This window comes from Thalia democratica, chromosome 1 (genome assembly GCF_965202585.1).
Source record: "Thalia democratica chromosome 1, ktThaDemo2.hap1.1, whole genome shotgun sequence".
Classification (NCBI taxonomy): domain Eukaryota; kingdom Metazoa; phylum Chordata; class Thaliacea; order Salpida; family Salpidae; genus Thalia; species Thalia democratica.
In genome coordinates this window covers 11,209,098-11,224,529 of record NC_139165.1, presented here as the reverse complement: position 1 = coordinate 11,224,529, position 15,432 = coordinate 11,209,098, and the positions used below count along the sequence as shown (strand labels likewise).

General features: G+C 24.2%; 1 protein-coding gene across 1 annotated transcript in view; it reads left to right on the top strand.

Annotated features, from left to right (window-relative positions):
* The first annotated feature begins 559 nt into the window (after nt 1–559).
* LOC145849728 (myotubularin-related protein 12-like) overlaps nt 560–15,432 on the top strand; it is a 39,173-nt gene continuing 24,300 nt past the window's right edge. Inside the window, exons 1-7 of the mRNA XM_082954767.1 lie at nt 560–647; nt 1,158–1,253; nt 1,964–2,058; nt 2,816–3,090; nt 3,617–3,771; nt 5,326–5,489; nt 12,587–12,643. Coding sequence (XP_082810893.1) covers nt 560–647; nt 1,158–1,253; nt 1,964–2,058; nt 2,816–3,090; nt 3,617–3,771; nt 5,326–5,489; nt 12,587–12,643 — 930 coding nt within the window. The remainder of the gene's footprint in view (nt 648–1,157; nt 1,254–1,963; nt 2,059–2,815; nt 3,091–3,616; nt 3,772–5,325; nt 5,490–12,586; nt 12,644–15,432) is intronic.

The following is a 15,432-nucleotide window of genomic DNA, read 5'->3' as shown; positions in this document are numbered from 1 at the left end:
AATTTGACAATTTAGGCTAAAAAGCCCGGAATTTGAGAAATTTTGAAAATAAAACTAGAAAAAACCTGGAATTTTTATCAACTTTAACAAGTTAAGTAGTAAAGTTTCGAATTGACTAAAACAGTCTATGATATAGATAAAATTGTTTTCATTATAAAAAACTTTTTATTCAAAAACATATTTAAAGTATCTTTAAATTATCTTATCAATGTTTATATATTTTTTAAAGCAATTTCTTACCTTAAACTTAACTTTAAACTAAAAATAGGCCCAAAATGTGTACTTTTGAAAACCTGGAAATAATTTGGAAAACATAGAAAAATTTTTGATAAAATGAGTGGCAACCCTGAATATACCAAAAAAAATTTTATTTTTAAAAACCTGAATAAAACTTTGAAAAACCTTTAGAAAATTTTTTTAAAAACATTCGGCAACCCTGCATTAATTTTCAATTTTTTACTGGCAATAGTTTTTAGTTAAATTCAAAACAAGTCTCAATGTTTTTAATATTTCAGCCTTAATAAAGTTTAGTAAAGTCAGTGTAATGTTAACCACTCCAATGGAAGCAAGTAGGAAAAGATATTTCAGGGGAAGGGGGAAAACTCGTGCCAAGAAGATACTGAAAAGAAACAGTGTAAAAGATCTCGGTTATTTTCTATTTAAACTTTTAATTGAGTCTGAAACTAACGATTGCTAAGTTTGAATAAAAGTAAAATGTTTGAATAGCAAATTTTGCACTTTAAACTGGTATAATTATTATCTACAGTATTATGTAGACTAAATCAAGTTGAATTTTTCTATATTCTAAAAATTCTATTACAACAATTGTTTGTATTATTTATTTTTATGATAATCTTAAAGTTTATAAAGTAATAGTGTAGAATCAGAATCAATTTTTTTAGTTTATTATAAGATTTATTGGTGATAGATTTTTTTTAATTACTATATTTATTGTTGTCTGATCCTTGTTTATTTAAAAACTATTTGTCTTCACGAATGCAAAGTATAATCTTACGATTTTTTCTTACATGGTAATAACAAATTACCTTATTTAGATATTATTAAAAAAATGCATTGAAAGAAATTTGAGATACTAATTCTTACTAGACTCAATTTAATATTCCATTATCTCAAAATAATCAAAGTAATATTATCAGCCACACCAAGCAAAAAGGTGAAGTTTAGTCATGTGGAACATAAAATTTATGAAAGATGTATTGGATACGTGACACCGCGCAAAAGAATTGAGTTAGGTAAAAACATCCATTACTAAATTTGTTTATATTACACTCGTGAGTTAAGTTTGTTATATTTTTAAGCTAAGTTCATGAGTATTTCTATGATTAATTACAATAGGTGCAACTTGTGGAACCTAAATCTAATTTAAAACTTACTAAACCAGCATTATTAGGATAATACTTTTTAGCTTGAAATATTTTTCTTGTCTACTCTAAAAGAAAAACTAAAAACAGATTGTAAAGTATTACAATGAAGTACTCCATCCTACTTGTCTCTAATTACTATAAACAGGGTTGCCAAAAACCTTGAAACCTGGAAAAGCCTGGAGTTTGAGAGATTTAAAATAGTACTAAAAAAGCCTGGAATCTTTAAGATGTAGGGCAGTAAAAACTCTTTTGACTCAAAAAATCTATCATACATATAAAACAATTTTATCGTAATTAGTTTTTTTTTTTTTTATTAAAAAATTGTAAGCTTTAGAATACCTTTTCGATGATTTTATATTATTCATCACACTTTCTTATCATGAACTTAACTTTAAACTAAAAATAGACCCAAAATGTATACTTATAAAAACCTGGAGAAATATTGCCAAAACCAATAAGTAACCCTGTATTAACAGTAACGGTATAACAGTAGTTTTCTATATTGAACAGTGATAAAATAAAAAAATAAGTTTTTTGTCGTATTAAAGCCGTAAAATTCTTGAAAATTATTTTCTCAGGTTGTGCATACCGCCCGTATGATGTTAAAAAAGTTTATTTTGACAACAAGTTCGTTCCAGAGGTTCTTCCAAAAACTAGAAAACGAAAAAAGAAGGTTGGTTAAGTCATTTTTTACTTGTTCAATAGAAATATATGTTTATTAAAATAATTTCTCTTAATGCACTATAAAAAGTTTGTAATAATATATCAAACATATATCTAATTTTAATATTTTTGAAAACTTTTAATTAATTATTACTTTATTTTTTCCACAGACTTTTTTGTGTTAAAACTTTATTCCGACTAACGGCGTAGATTTGTTCTTAATTTTATTTGAGAGCAGTGAAACGCCGTTAGTCGGAATAAAGTTTTAATTTTAAAACATATGTGGTATATATTCCGATAAGCTTAGCTTATCAGGATCCTAGGCTTTAACTCTTTTAACGTTACATCTTATTTTTGTTTTTTTAATATATAACAGATCAACATTTTTAATATCCAACCTGATTAAATAATTAGAAAATAAATGTAGGTTATATTAAAGAGTAAATAATTAATGTGATACAAAAACCTAAACTTAAACATTTAAAAGATGAGTTTGGAAAAAATCTACTTTTACTTTAAAATACCCACAAGACTAACAACAATAATAACATTCAATGATAATATAAAGTAGTGAGAATTAATTTAAATGTTTTCATAAAAAATTAAAATATAAAAACAATAATGAAATAAGATTTTTAATTAATCTATCAGACTAGCTAAATTTTTATTGCTCTCTTTAAACACCCACAAAACTTGTTAGATTCCAAAACAAGTTTTATGTCCAGACGTTTTTTTGAAACACTTACAAGATTTGTTGTAATTCTCAGCAGCGAAACGACTCCAATAGCTCCTTCCTGTCCAAATGCCTCAACAGCTCCTTCCTGTCCAACAACTCCAATAACTCCAGCAGCTCCAACACCTCCCTTCGCTCCTTTGAGTACAGCGACAACGACACCTCGTCGGAAGAGGAGGAAGTTTACGTGACAAGGCTGAACGAGGAGGATGAGGAGATGAACGAGTTCTACAACATTCATGGTCCGACAAGGAAGAGAGCCAGGAAGAGCGTGAAGTACAGTGAAAATCAGATCCTTGTGGTTTTAATGTGAGTTATGTCATTTTAATAACTGTCCATCTACTTATCAGGGTTGCCACTTTACCTGGAATCCTGGAAAAACCTGGAATTTAAGAAATTTTGAAAAAACCTGAAAATCAGATCCTTGTGGTTCTCATGTAAGTTTTAAGACTTGTCATTAAGCAAAATTCAACATGAAATATTTTGTTGTTTTAATGTGAGTTAGTAAGTTTAAATATCCAATCTATTATGACTTTAATGCAAGTTTTGACATTAACAATAAATATTTATATACTTGAGTATGCAGTTTTTTTACTTCTTTTTGTTGATTTAATAGTTTTAGATTTATTTGATGCATTTAAAACTTAATTTAATATTTTTAGTGTAGTTTTTAGTCGCTTTGCTTACTAAAATTTTGAGGAATAAAAACCAAACTACTAAGCTACATTTTAAAAATAACATTAAATGATTAATTTATTATAAATATAACTACAACAAAGTTCAGAAAATAATTTATTTCTTTTTTTTTTTCAATATATAATTTGTTCTTTTACAGGGAGTCTGGAATAAGAAAAGAATACCTTCAAGAAAAACTTAAAAAACTCGGAAAAGATTATGATTTGGATGTAGTTTATGAAAATAACATAAAACTGGTCAATGAAATGTCCATTGAAGATCCTGTTGTTAAAGACTCAGATGAAAAAAAAGCCAGTTTCGTAGAAGGCGTAAAAAACAGGTAAATATAAATTAAAGTTTTAATTAAGAGATAGATAACAAGTTTAAAACAAAATTAAGTGATATTTTTGTACATAACTATTTGACAACAACTTCAATTATAACCAGCTTATTATTTTAATTAATTTTAACTTAGTTTGTTCAACTTTTTGATTAAATACTTATTTACAATTGTTATAGCTTAACTTTTTACATCCTAAACTGTATGTAAAATTCTGGCTTTTTTTCTAGGGTTACAGAAAAATTTGTGGGCTTGTTTCAAGGAATCTGGAACAAAACATCAAGTTTATTCAGTTAGATAATTGAAGAAATTTATCTGCAGTGAAGTGTTTAGAGAAACTACATTTTTGTTTATAATATACTACTTCTTTTAATTGTTCTATTGCGGGTCTGGATAGACTTCAACATTTTAGTTACTTCCAATCTATTATGTTTGCATTTTTGGACTCGTAAATCATATGTTCTTTTATTAGTTATCTATTTGACTAGTTTGTTCTTTTTTTAGTATGATTAGTTTGTTGCATTTTTGTTTCATGCTTGAAATTTATTTTGTCATGCTAGGAAATAAACTGCTCCATTTTACAGACGTTCAGCACTTTGTTAGTAACAACTTAGCAATTTTTAAAACTTGTCTAGGAAAATTTCTTATTCTGTCCATAAACTTCTAATAAAGTATTTTGTATATAGAAGATGTTTTTGTAACACTGAAGCTTAAAACTTTTTTGCGTCTTCTCATTCTAAAGATTCTTGTAGACGCTAGAAGCTTTTTTACTCAAAAACTTATAGTTGTGTTTTATAGAGATCATGTTTTTGAACTTTCTTCTATTGTTGCTATACTATTGTTGCTGAATAAAATGTTCAGTTTTTTTTTTCTGATGCAGTTACAAAGAATAATGTTTGTATTAGATTTTTCTTAATGCATTTCTAACAAATCATTTTAAGTTGTAAAAAAATTAATGCTCATAGTAAACAAGCCACAACTTGTTCATGATATTCTCTTATTTGTTATAAATAGAGTAATACTTACTCTATTTTCTTTTGTATTATATTGTACAGAAAAACATTAATTTTCAATTAATTATAGGGGTGTTTTTTAACTTTTTAATTGTTAGTTATAGCCTTTTTTAACGCTTAAACTTAGTTAAAAGATTTAAAAATGTTTCTCAACTAACTTTTTGAAATGATGTTGTTAATAATTTCGGAATAACAATTTTTTATACAAGTTTACAGAGTCTTTCTAGTTTAATATAATTGAAAAAGTTTAAAATTGTTCTGAATCTCTTCTTTTTTATTGTTGTTTTTTAAAACTTTCAACTTCTTGGACGCTTTTAACCTATTTTTTCTAATTGTTCTTCTTTGCTTACTTTAACAATAAAGCCAATAGCCTTCCTAACAGATACTTTTTAATTTAAAAACTACTATTACCACTGAAAGACATGGAAAAAGTAAAAGAAGCATTCAACCGAATTACAACATCTAACAAGAGCAAGTTAGTGCATTCGGCAATATTCATGTACTTTATACTACCAGTACATCCGAAGTTTATTTTTTTCTACCTACTGTCCAAATTGTTTGATTATTGGAAGAAACATGGTGAAAAGAGGAATGTTGTGGTCAGTTTGTTGGACGTGGTGGTCAAATTGTGTCTTATTGGTTACGTGGTGTTCCATGTGTGTCCTGATTGGTACAATTATGTTGGTGACAAATTGAAAGCTTTTTAATGTTGCAATTGTAAAATAAAAAGTTTTGTGTAGAGTGGAGTTGTGTCTTATTTTAGTTAAACTTAGTTAATTAGGTAGGAATATTGAATATGCTAAACTGTTATGTAGTATAAAAACTTTATTTTAACGTAAGATTGTCAACAAGTAAGTCATAAACTAGTAAAGTAATACCATTTTAAGCAATCTTACAGTTATAACATGTCGACACGTTTTTATAATTTGTGTTTGCATAATAAAAGGTGTTGAAAAAATTATTAGTTTTTTTATGTGTTTTAGCTACTAGTTTCTGGTTTAAAACCTCTTTGTAAAGTTTCAATAACTATAAGTCAACAAGTAGTTCCTAGATATCCTGTTTATAAGTCGTTTTATAAATTAATACAATTACTTGTAATACAAAATGTTCTAGCAAAAATAAAATTCTAAGCATTAGTAAAAAAAATAGTTTTGTATAACGTTTGTCTATAAAATTAATAACACAAACAATTAACTTTATAAAATACCTAGAATCTGATCTCAAATTTTTTGCTGAAAAACTCTAAAAATAGAAAACTCAAAAAAACAAAAACGATACATTTGACGCCCATAAGCAAAGCATTTAAGAAAAAATCTAAACAAACTACTGTACATAATTTTTATTTAAATATTTTAATTTATATTTTTAAATAGTTGGCAAACTTTGAAATTGCCACACAGTTCTTCGTGCATAAAATATTAAGTTAAAACCAGCAAAAGTTTATAGTTATAACTCTTTGTTTCTGATTTTCTGAAAACTCTGGTTTACAGTACTAAAAACCGTATATTATTTTTTTGTTACTTAATTCATTATGTAAAGTTTTAGAGTTATTAGGATAATTTAAAAGCTTAGATTTTCGTACGTTTTGTTAAAAACAACAAGTCCAACGAGTTTATAAAGTTTAAAAAAATTTAGTTATTTATTTACAGTTTTTTTTAATGCTTAAGTTATAAATCCGAAAATTTCAAACAATTATAAAAAAGTCCTTAAACTTTTAAGCTTAATAATGTTTACTCATTTAAGATCCAAAAAGGCTTGCCGCAAAATTAATTATATTATTTATTAAAATTTGTAATAATTGAGGTGTCTTGTCAACTAAATAAAGTTTTAAACTGAGTACAGTTGAGAGTTTTCATTATTGTGATCCGTTTGATCAATAACAATCACTCGACTATTTTACATTAAGTTTAAGCCATCAAATGTTTAATTTTTTTTTTCTCATAATGTTAAGAAATAATAAGATTAAAGTTTACAAACTTGAGTAAGAGTAAAAAACGTGACAAAAATTTATAACAACTTTAACTGAGATAAATATTATTTTTCTTTGGCATTCGTAATTTCTTAAATTAAGCAATTTTAATTTGTTTAAAAATAGTCGAACTCTTTTTTTTTTTTACATGTTATGTTTTTATGAAACTTTTTTTTTTCAAACGACATGTTAAAGTTAAAACAACAAAAAAATAATGTAGTTTATCATTTAGAAAAATTTAAAACAGAAAGTTGTTGTGTTGCTATAACTAAATTAAATGTTTATTTCAAACTTTTGTTATCTGATGTTTTACTAGATATAGTTTATACATAAAGTACTTAATTTTGTTTTTATTTTTTAAATTTTAAAATATATTTTTCTTAACAAAACATTTTAAGCTACCTTTTACATGTTAAAACTAAACCTAACATCAACACTGGTTCAACAAATAATGTAAACGATCCCCTATCTGATCTTACGAAAATGTATAAAAAGTTTTACGATGTTTTAGCGCTATAAATTAACATTAAGGTCGACGAATTAAAACTAGCAAATTTATTTCACCAGTATAGGAAATTTTCAGTAGTAAGATGGGAATCACCTGAGTTAAAAATAAAACTTGTTTTTGTAACTAAAATATTGCAAATGAAACTGTATTAAAGTTGAGGGAGTTTAACATTTTTTACATAATTAAATAGAATTTGTTAAAGTTTATCTTATGTCTACTTAAACTATAAAGTCATTAATAACATTTGAACATGTGTCTGGCCGTTTCAATCTTTTTAAATACAATGGCAAACAAAGGGACAGGTAGAATTGCATGTGATAATAATTTTTTATTTGATGTTCATTTAAAGTTTAATTGTAGAGGGTCTGATGTTTTTGTTTTATAAAAAAATAAAACAAACTTTAATTCTTTATTGTCACCCTTAGTCTACCACACCACCCTTTGAGTGCTCAAAACCAACAATTTTTTAGTATCTTTTATTCAGGATTTGTGTGTCAGGCTAAATAAGTTTTTTTTTTGGAAAAGTTGGTTGATGTTTTAATTAGAAATCTTTGAATTTTGAGAATTTTTGGGTAATTTTTTTAAGGTAAAAAACTATTAATTATCAAGTTGTAATTTTATTTCTAAACAATAATTTGGGTTGTGAATGCATAATTTCAGTATTTGTCTGTACAAATACTTGAAAATTTCTGAGTTTTAAAAAAGTTGAGAGTCTTTTGTTTAGTTTTGAGTAGATTGTTAAAATTTGAAATTATTTCTAATAAAACATTTGTTTTTTGTAGCAATAGCTTCCCAGTACTTTCTCCTAGTTATGTTTTATCAATTACATAATAATTTTATTTCTGAAAAATGAAAATTACCTGATGTTTTTTCAGGATTATATATTTCTGTTATATTTGAATTCAAAATTAAAAAAGTGAACTAGAAAGTTGTGTTAATAATGCACCACCAAGCTAATCCAACATATTATGTTTCTTCATATGGTTCTTGGCCAAAAAAGGTTAAAGTAGGGTTTTCAAAACTTATTTTCATAAATGCCTCCTTTGCAGAAATGTTAAAAAAGTTTCTTCATTACTTATAAGTTACCAATTTACTGTTTCATCCTAATTAATTTACCCATTTTACCTAATTTATAACACTGACCCACTGATAGCCAAAATTGCCCCTAAATTGCAAAGTTTCCAAATTTAGGAAAATTTAATTTGAAATTGGGAAATGCTGAATATGAAAAATATTAATCATGAACCCTGAATATTGTTAAAAAGTCCTCAATTTTTATAGTTTGTTATTTGAAATTATTTGTTATTGGTATATGTTCAAACATTTCCAACAAAGTTCAAACTCCCACAATCAGACACTTTTGTTTTATACAACCTATATATGTGTGGTCTGATAGCTTAACAACACTAACAACACCATTTAAAACTCTATGTTGCAAGATTTAAACCAAGGTTGACAAAAACATACATTTTTTTCATAACTTTTGAAATACAATTAAAGTTGGTTTTTTTTATTTGTTGAGTATAGAAAATATTAACTGTAAAAGGTTCAAAAAAGACAATTTTTTTAAAATCTATGTTCTACATGTTTAACAAACCTTCCATAAGTTTAATCAGTTTATTGTTAGTTAAAATTAAAAAGATTTTGAATACATTTTTTTTTATTATTTTCAAAAACAGAAAGTTTTAGTTGTAGTTTTGCTCAGAAAGTTTTATTTTATTTTAATTTTTACATGAAAACTTCAAGTTTATTAAATAGATATATCCTGATCATTAAAAGTTTCTAGCTCAAAATAAATTAACAAAAATGTTTTTGTTAGTTCCCAATATCTTAAATGATTGACCATAAGTTTCTGCAGTCCATACATTTAGATTGACATTTTTCTATAAAAATGACTACATCTCATAAGTTTTTTGATCAAGTAAAGTTAGTGCAGAAGTTAGTGTCAGTATATCCTGATACATGTGCTTGGAAATGTCTGAGATTCTTAATGAAAATTGAGAATCAGATTTTTTTTTGAATTTTTTTTTTATACTAAATAAGCATGGAGTCTTTGTAACTGTTGTTTAACTAAAATCGAGGCATTATTGGCAAAGTTTTTGAATATTCAAAAGTAGTTTTTTAGCTTTAAATAAGTTTTTTAGTTGTGAATTTCATTCTAGGTATACTTTTTTTTGAAGCCCAGAACAGGGTTTAAAAAATTCTCTCTTGTATTTGTTAAAAATAACATTTTTTTTAGTTTGTTACAGCATATTTTTCTAAATTTATGAAGGTAAGTTTCCTAAGAAGTATTTATCTCAAAAAAGGTAGGAGAAGATAGATTTTTAGTGTAATAGTCTTTTTTTTGCTTTTTTAGTTTGCTTCTCTCATTAGGAATCCGTTGTACTCTCCAACATTAACTGGCTCTACCTCAAAAGTGTTTTGAATTTTTAAAATTTCCAAAAAGCAATTTGTAAGCTCTACAAAATGAAGTCAGATTGTAAAAACATTGATTCATCTCCCTATGCCCACAAGTTTTTCTTAATTTATCAATTTTTCTTTAATTATTTTGGTTATATTTATAAAAAAGTCAATTACTGCATGACCTAGATAATAAGTTCAGTTTTGAGTTACTTTGTTAACCTATCATGAATGTTATTACACTAAATTTAAGTAGCAGACAAAGTACTAATAAAGTATTTATCAAAAAGTTTTAGAGTTAAATTTGGCAGTGTATAATATTTTATTTTTGATCAGTTTAGGTATCAGAGTTGCAACTCTAGCTATAACTGTAATGTTATTATTTTTATACTTATGTTGGTCAAAATTAAACTTTTCCTGACTTTTGATTCTTCCTATATGTACTTAAATATTTTAAATAAAGTAATTTTTTTGTAAATAAAATAAAATTTAACAGTTTCAAATACTTGGTGTTTAAATCAAGGTTGCCACTTTACCTGGAATCCTGAAAAAACCTGGAATTTGACAATTTAGGCAAAAAAAACCTGGAAAACCCTGGAATTTTTCAGAACTTTAACATCTTCAGTAGTAAAGTTTCGGTTTTACTCAAAAAATTTGTCATATAGATAAAAAATTTATATCATTACTAAATTTTTTTTATTAAAAAACACATTTTAAGTAGCTTTACAGTATATTTTCAATCTTTTTATACTATTTAGCACAGTTTCTTACCTTAAATTTAGCTTTGAATTAAAAATAAACCCAAAAATGTGTACTTTTAAAAACCTGGAAGAAATTTGAAAAACCTAGAAAAAATTTTGAAAAAACGAGTGGCAACCCTGTTAAATACTAAATATTTTTAACTCTATGTGTGAAGATATTATTTATCTACTTGTAACTTATTTTTGATATTGCTATAAATTACAAAAAGTAAGCATTCTATTAAAGAATTGTTAACGTAGATAGATAATAAGTTTTGAGATGATAGCTACTGTTAAATTTCTATTTTCTCATTAATATAACTCATTATATTTATATAACTCAAATGTTTTTTGGTTTTTCAAATTTTACTTTGAAATAAAGTTCTTTATTTTGAACTTATTGTATTAAATAAAAACAACCTTTTTTATTAACCAACTGTTTGCATTAAAGTCAAAAAAGTATTTTGATTGTAGTTTTTTTCAGTCTATAGACCTAAAAGTATACACATTTCATTCTTTACTTAATCTAAAAATATCTTAATTTTCATTATAATGTTTTGAAATGTTATTTTTGTAAATAGATTATGGTCTATTACTTAGTTTCATGACTTAAACATTACATTTTAGTTTACCTACTAAGTTTTTTTTTTTATATGTACTAAAAAACAGAGCTAGTAAAACAAAACAATTTTTTATGCAACAACTTGAATATAAAACTATTATGGGCATATGGGGGTCCATCTTGATTGTTACAAGTTGATATAATTTTGTAGAGTTTTATCTGAAATATCAGAAATTTTTAACAGATTAAAAAAAATCAAAGTAACTTTTGATATATAATTACCAGGGCTGCCAAAAAACCTGGAATCCTGAGAAATCCTGGAATTTTGAACAAAAATATATAAAATACCTGGAATTTTAACCAATTTTTAAATTTTAAGTAATAAAATTTTGATTTGACACAAAAAATTTATCATGTAGATAAATATTTTGTTATCATCAAATTTTTTTTATTAAATAACATATTTAAAGTAGCTTTACACTATCATTTCAATGTTTGTATACAATTTAACACATCTTTTTATCATAAAGTTAATTTAAAAGTAAAAACAGACCCTAAAATATGTACTTTTGAAAACCTGGAGAAAATTTTCCAAAAAAATTGGCAAACCTGAAGCACTCAAAGTTGACGCATACACTCAATAGGTTCCTAATAAAAGGCCCAAACTAAAAACACAAGAAAAGACTCTTTCACTACAAATCTATCTTCTTCATTTTAAACCAAATTTCTTCAAATTTTAACAGAATTCTATTTACTTGTTTTTAAATCAATTTAATGTAGGATTTTCTTTGATTTAAGATTTTATAAAAAAGCACCTTTTTTATTTTTTAACATTTTTCAAATCGCAACATTAAGGTCTTTCAAACTATAAAAGGAACGTTTCCTGAAAAATTGAGGTCTCTAGCTCAAAAAATTAAGAAGTAGATTTTAGTAACTTTTTAAATTTCCAAAAAAACTGACCCTGAAAAATTTGTGGTTCATACATTGTTTCAGAAACTTTTTACAAAAATTTTAATATCTAAAAAGTTAAATTAAATTTCTAAAATTTACAAAAACTGGCTTGTAGTTTGTACTTTCATATGAGAAGATTATTTGTAAAAAAGTGTTGGACCTTCCCCCTCCCTATGCCTTAATTGATTTAAATGTGCTCAATAAATAGAGAGAAAAATTATATTAAGCAATGTTTTTAAAATAGATTAAATAATAATGCAATTTAAAAAAAATAATAATAATGAAAAGTAAATTTATAATGTACATGGTAATGTTATCTATAAAAGTTTAAAATACTTTATACCAAATTGTAAATATATCAGAAAGTATTTAAAGCTTTTATATTTGTTTTAGTATTTTTTTACTATTTGCTGTTTAAATATTTAAGGGAACTTTTTTTAAGTAATTGGAGTAATTTAAACTCAAACTACGACTAATTTTTTGAAAAGATAGCTTTTCTACTAATTTTTAGACAAGTGTAATTTTTTTTAATTGAAGCAGAGACAAAATATATTTTGTAAATATTATCAAAATACCATACTAGTTTATGTTTTTTTTTTTTGAAATCTTTGATTAATAAAGTACAATCTGTAAATATAATTTTACAGAAATATTTAAATCAAAATAAAAAGGAAATTCAGATGTACTCATACAAATTTGCTGACGTAAGTTTTTTTACAAACATTGTTTATTGTGGTTCAGCATAACATTATATAAATTAGAAATCACTTTTAACATCTTAGAATTTTTTTCTGTTTTATTTCAATAACAAACTTACTCTTACTTTTTATAGTACAAACCTGTTTATACATGAGGTTTTTAAATACTAAAATATAATATTTTTGTTTTTATAAATGTTTTTTAGGAGTTTAACCAGATTTTAATGTATTGTTTACAGTTGCACATATAATAAGTAACCAGTCATTTATTGTTTGTATTCGAAAATAATAAAAAAGAAAATGTCAATCAGAAGAACTTTTAAAATAAAAAAGGTAAAAAGGTGTGACATCATAATTCACTGTAATTCATTGAATTTTTAAATCATTAAGCAATAATTGAGTGGTGTCATCGCATTAGTTAAGGAGACATATTTTAACTGAAGTTGCCTAATTGCTAACTTTTGAAAATTTTTTACTTGCAATAGTTGTAAATCAATATAAATAAGTTTCAACTTAAACAAATATTGAATGTTATAGTATTTTATTCACACACATAACTCACTCATCTTTATAATACTGCTTGGGAGCTTGTATTTTTTGTATTGTTAAAATATTGTCTATTACACTTAAAAGTACTTATCTAAGTATTGTAATCTCTTATAGTTTTAATTTGAAAAAAATAAAGTTTCATACTTGTTTTTTAAGGCATTGATTGTCTATAATGTTAATAAAAATCTGCTTTTGCAGATTACATTTTGTTATAAAATTAACTACTAAACTTTTTTTTATGTATATATATAAGCTTTTTTTTGTTCCAAACACATATTCTATTTGCTTATGTATCACAAAGTATTTAAATACAATTTTTATTAATAAAGTTTGTTTTATAATCTTATAAGTTTTTGGATATTTTAGTATTTTCTACCTGATTAGTTATTTGTATTAAATATTTAATCTGCTTTGTATAAATATTTAATCTATTTTTTAAATCTATTTCAAATACAAACAAAAGATAAATCTGTTTAACTTGGATAATCAATTTTTATAAGCTTATTAGAATATTCTTAATTCTATAGTGTTTTTTAAATAACTTTTGAATAGTTTTAAAATAATTTGTTTTAATTTTCGTAAAATAATAAATTAAAAAAAAGTTTTTAAAAAAATATTTTTAAATTCTATTATTAAAAATAATGTAAAACTTCGAAAAGTTAGTTATATTTCAAGTATCTTAATCATTTATCATAACTTTAATTTGTAAAAATTTAAAGTTTTATACTAGTTTTTTGAAGCCATTGATTGTCTATAATGTTAACTGTACTTGTTTTTGCAGATCGTATTTTGTTATAAAATTAACTATTAAACTAAGTTCTTAAAAAAATATATATATCCTTTTTTGTTAAAATTTCATATACTGGTTGTTTTTATATCACAAAGTATTTAAATACAATTTTTGTTTTATAATATTGTAATATTTGAAAATTTTACCATTTTCTACATGAAAAGTTACTTGTATTAAATATTTAATATTCTTTGTCTAAATATTTAATGTGTTTCCGAAATCCATTACAACAAAAATTAAATCTGTTTTACTTGGATAATCGATTTTTAGTAGACTTATTACAATACTCTTAAATATTTAGTGTTTTTAAAAAAAACTTTTGAGTAGTTTTTTAGTATTTTATTTTATTTTTTGCAAAATAATAATTAAAAAAGTGCTTTCCCAAAAAAACTTTTTTTTTGTTAAAAATAATAGATAAGATTGAAAAGTTAGTTATTCCCATTATTAAAAGTAGTTGGTTTCATTTTCAACCAACTGTTTGATGTTTAATGATCAATTAAAGGTCAATAAACTGAATTATCGTTTTGTCAAGTTCACTTTTTAAAACAATTTTTTTTGAAGTATAATAGATTCTTCAAGTTTAACTAGTTGAAATTCAGTTGTGAATGATAAGTTATAATTTTTTTTTTAATTAGTTTATCTTTACAAATTAAGTTTTGTTGTTTTGTAGGGAAGTAGTAATTGGTAGCTTAATTAAAACTGTATTTATAAACAAGTGCCCAAACATTTGTTTTGTTTTATAGTTTTTAAAGAAATATTAAAATTTTGCACTGTGTTTAACTGTGAAATGCGTAAACTTCTATAACATTTTTAATATTGCAATTAACAAAAGTAACTTTTTTTTTTGTTTTTCATGTACTATAAAAAGATTAAGAAATGGTTTTTAGTTAAAAAAAATATTCTTAAGTTTATGATAGTATAAAAACTTATGATTTGATTAAAAAAACTCTTAATTTTGATATTTATAAGACTTGGTTACAGCTGATATTTTACTTACATTAATTATAAAATTAAATAAAAAAACCTCTGTGTAAAAGATCTAAAGGTAGTTTTACTTTGTTTTCTATTTAACTGAAATATTAAATTTAAACAGTGTTCAAAGTTCTTAAAACCTTACCTTCTTAAGGTATTGTAGCTTTTTTTGTATTTATTATAAAAAGTATAACTCATTCTATTTTTAGATAACAAAAATACTTTTATAATTAGAAAAACTCAAATTACACAACTATTGCTATTTAATCACGTAATTATGTTTATACTTATAATTTTAATTTTGTGTTTTAGGTTTCCACTTAATTGAAATCTGCAACAAACTTTTACTACTTACTTTTCTTATTGTGTTTAATAGTTGTATTAGTAAACAACTGTATTTCAATAAAAGAATATACTTGTGTTTTATAAATCACATTTTAATAGTTCATTTGGTTACATGTTTTTTTTTGTTGTGCACTCAGTT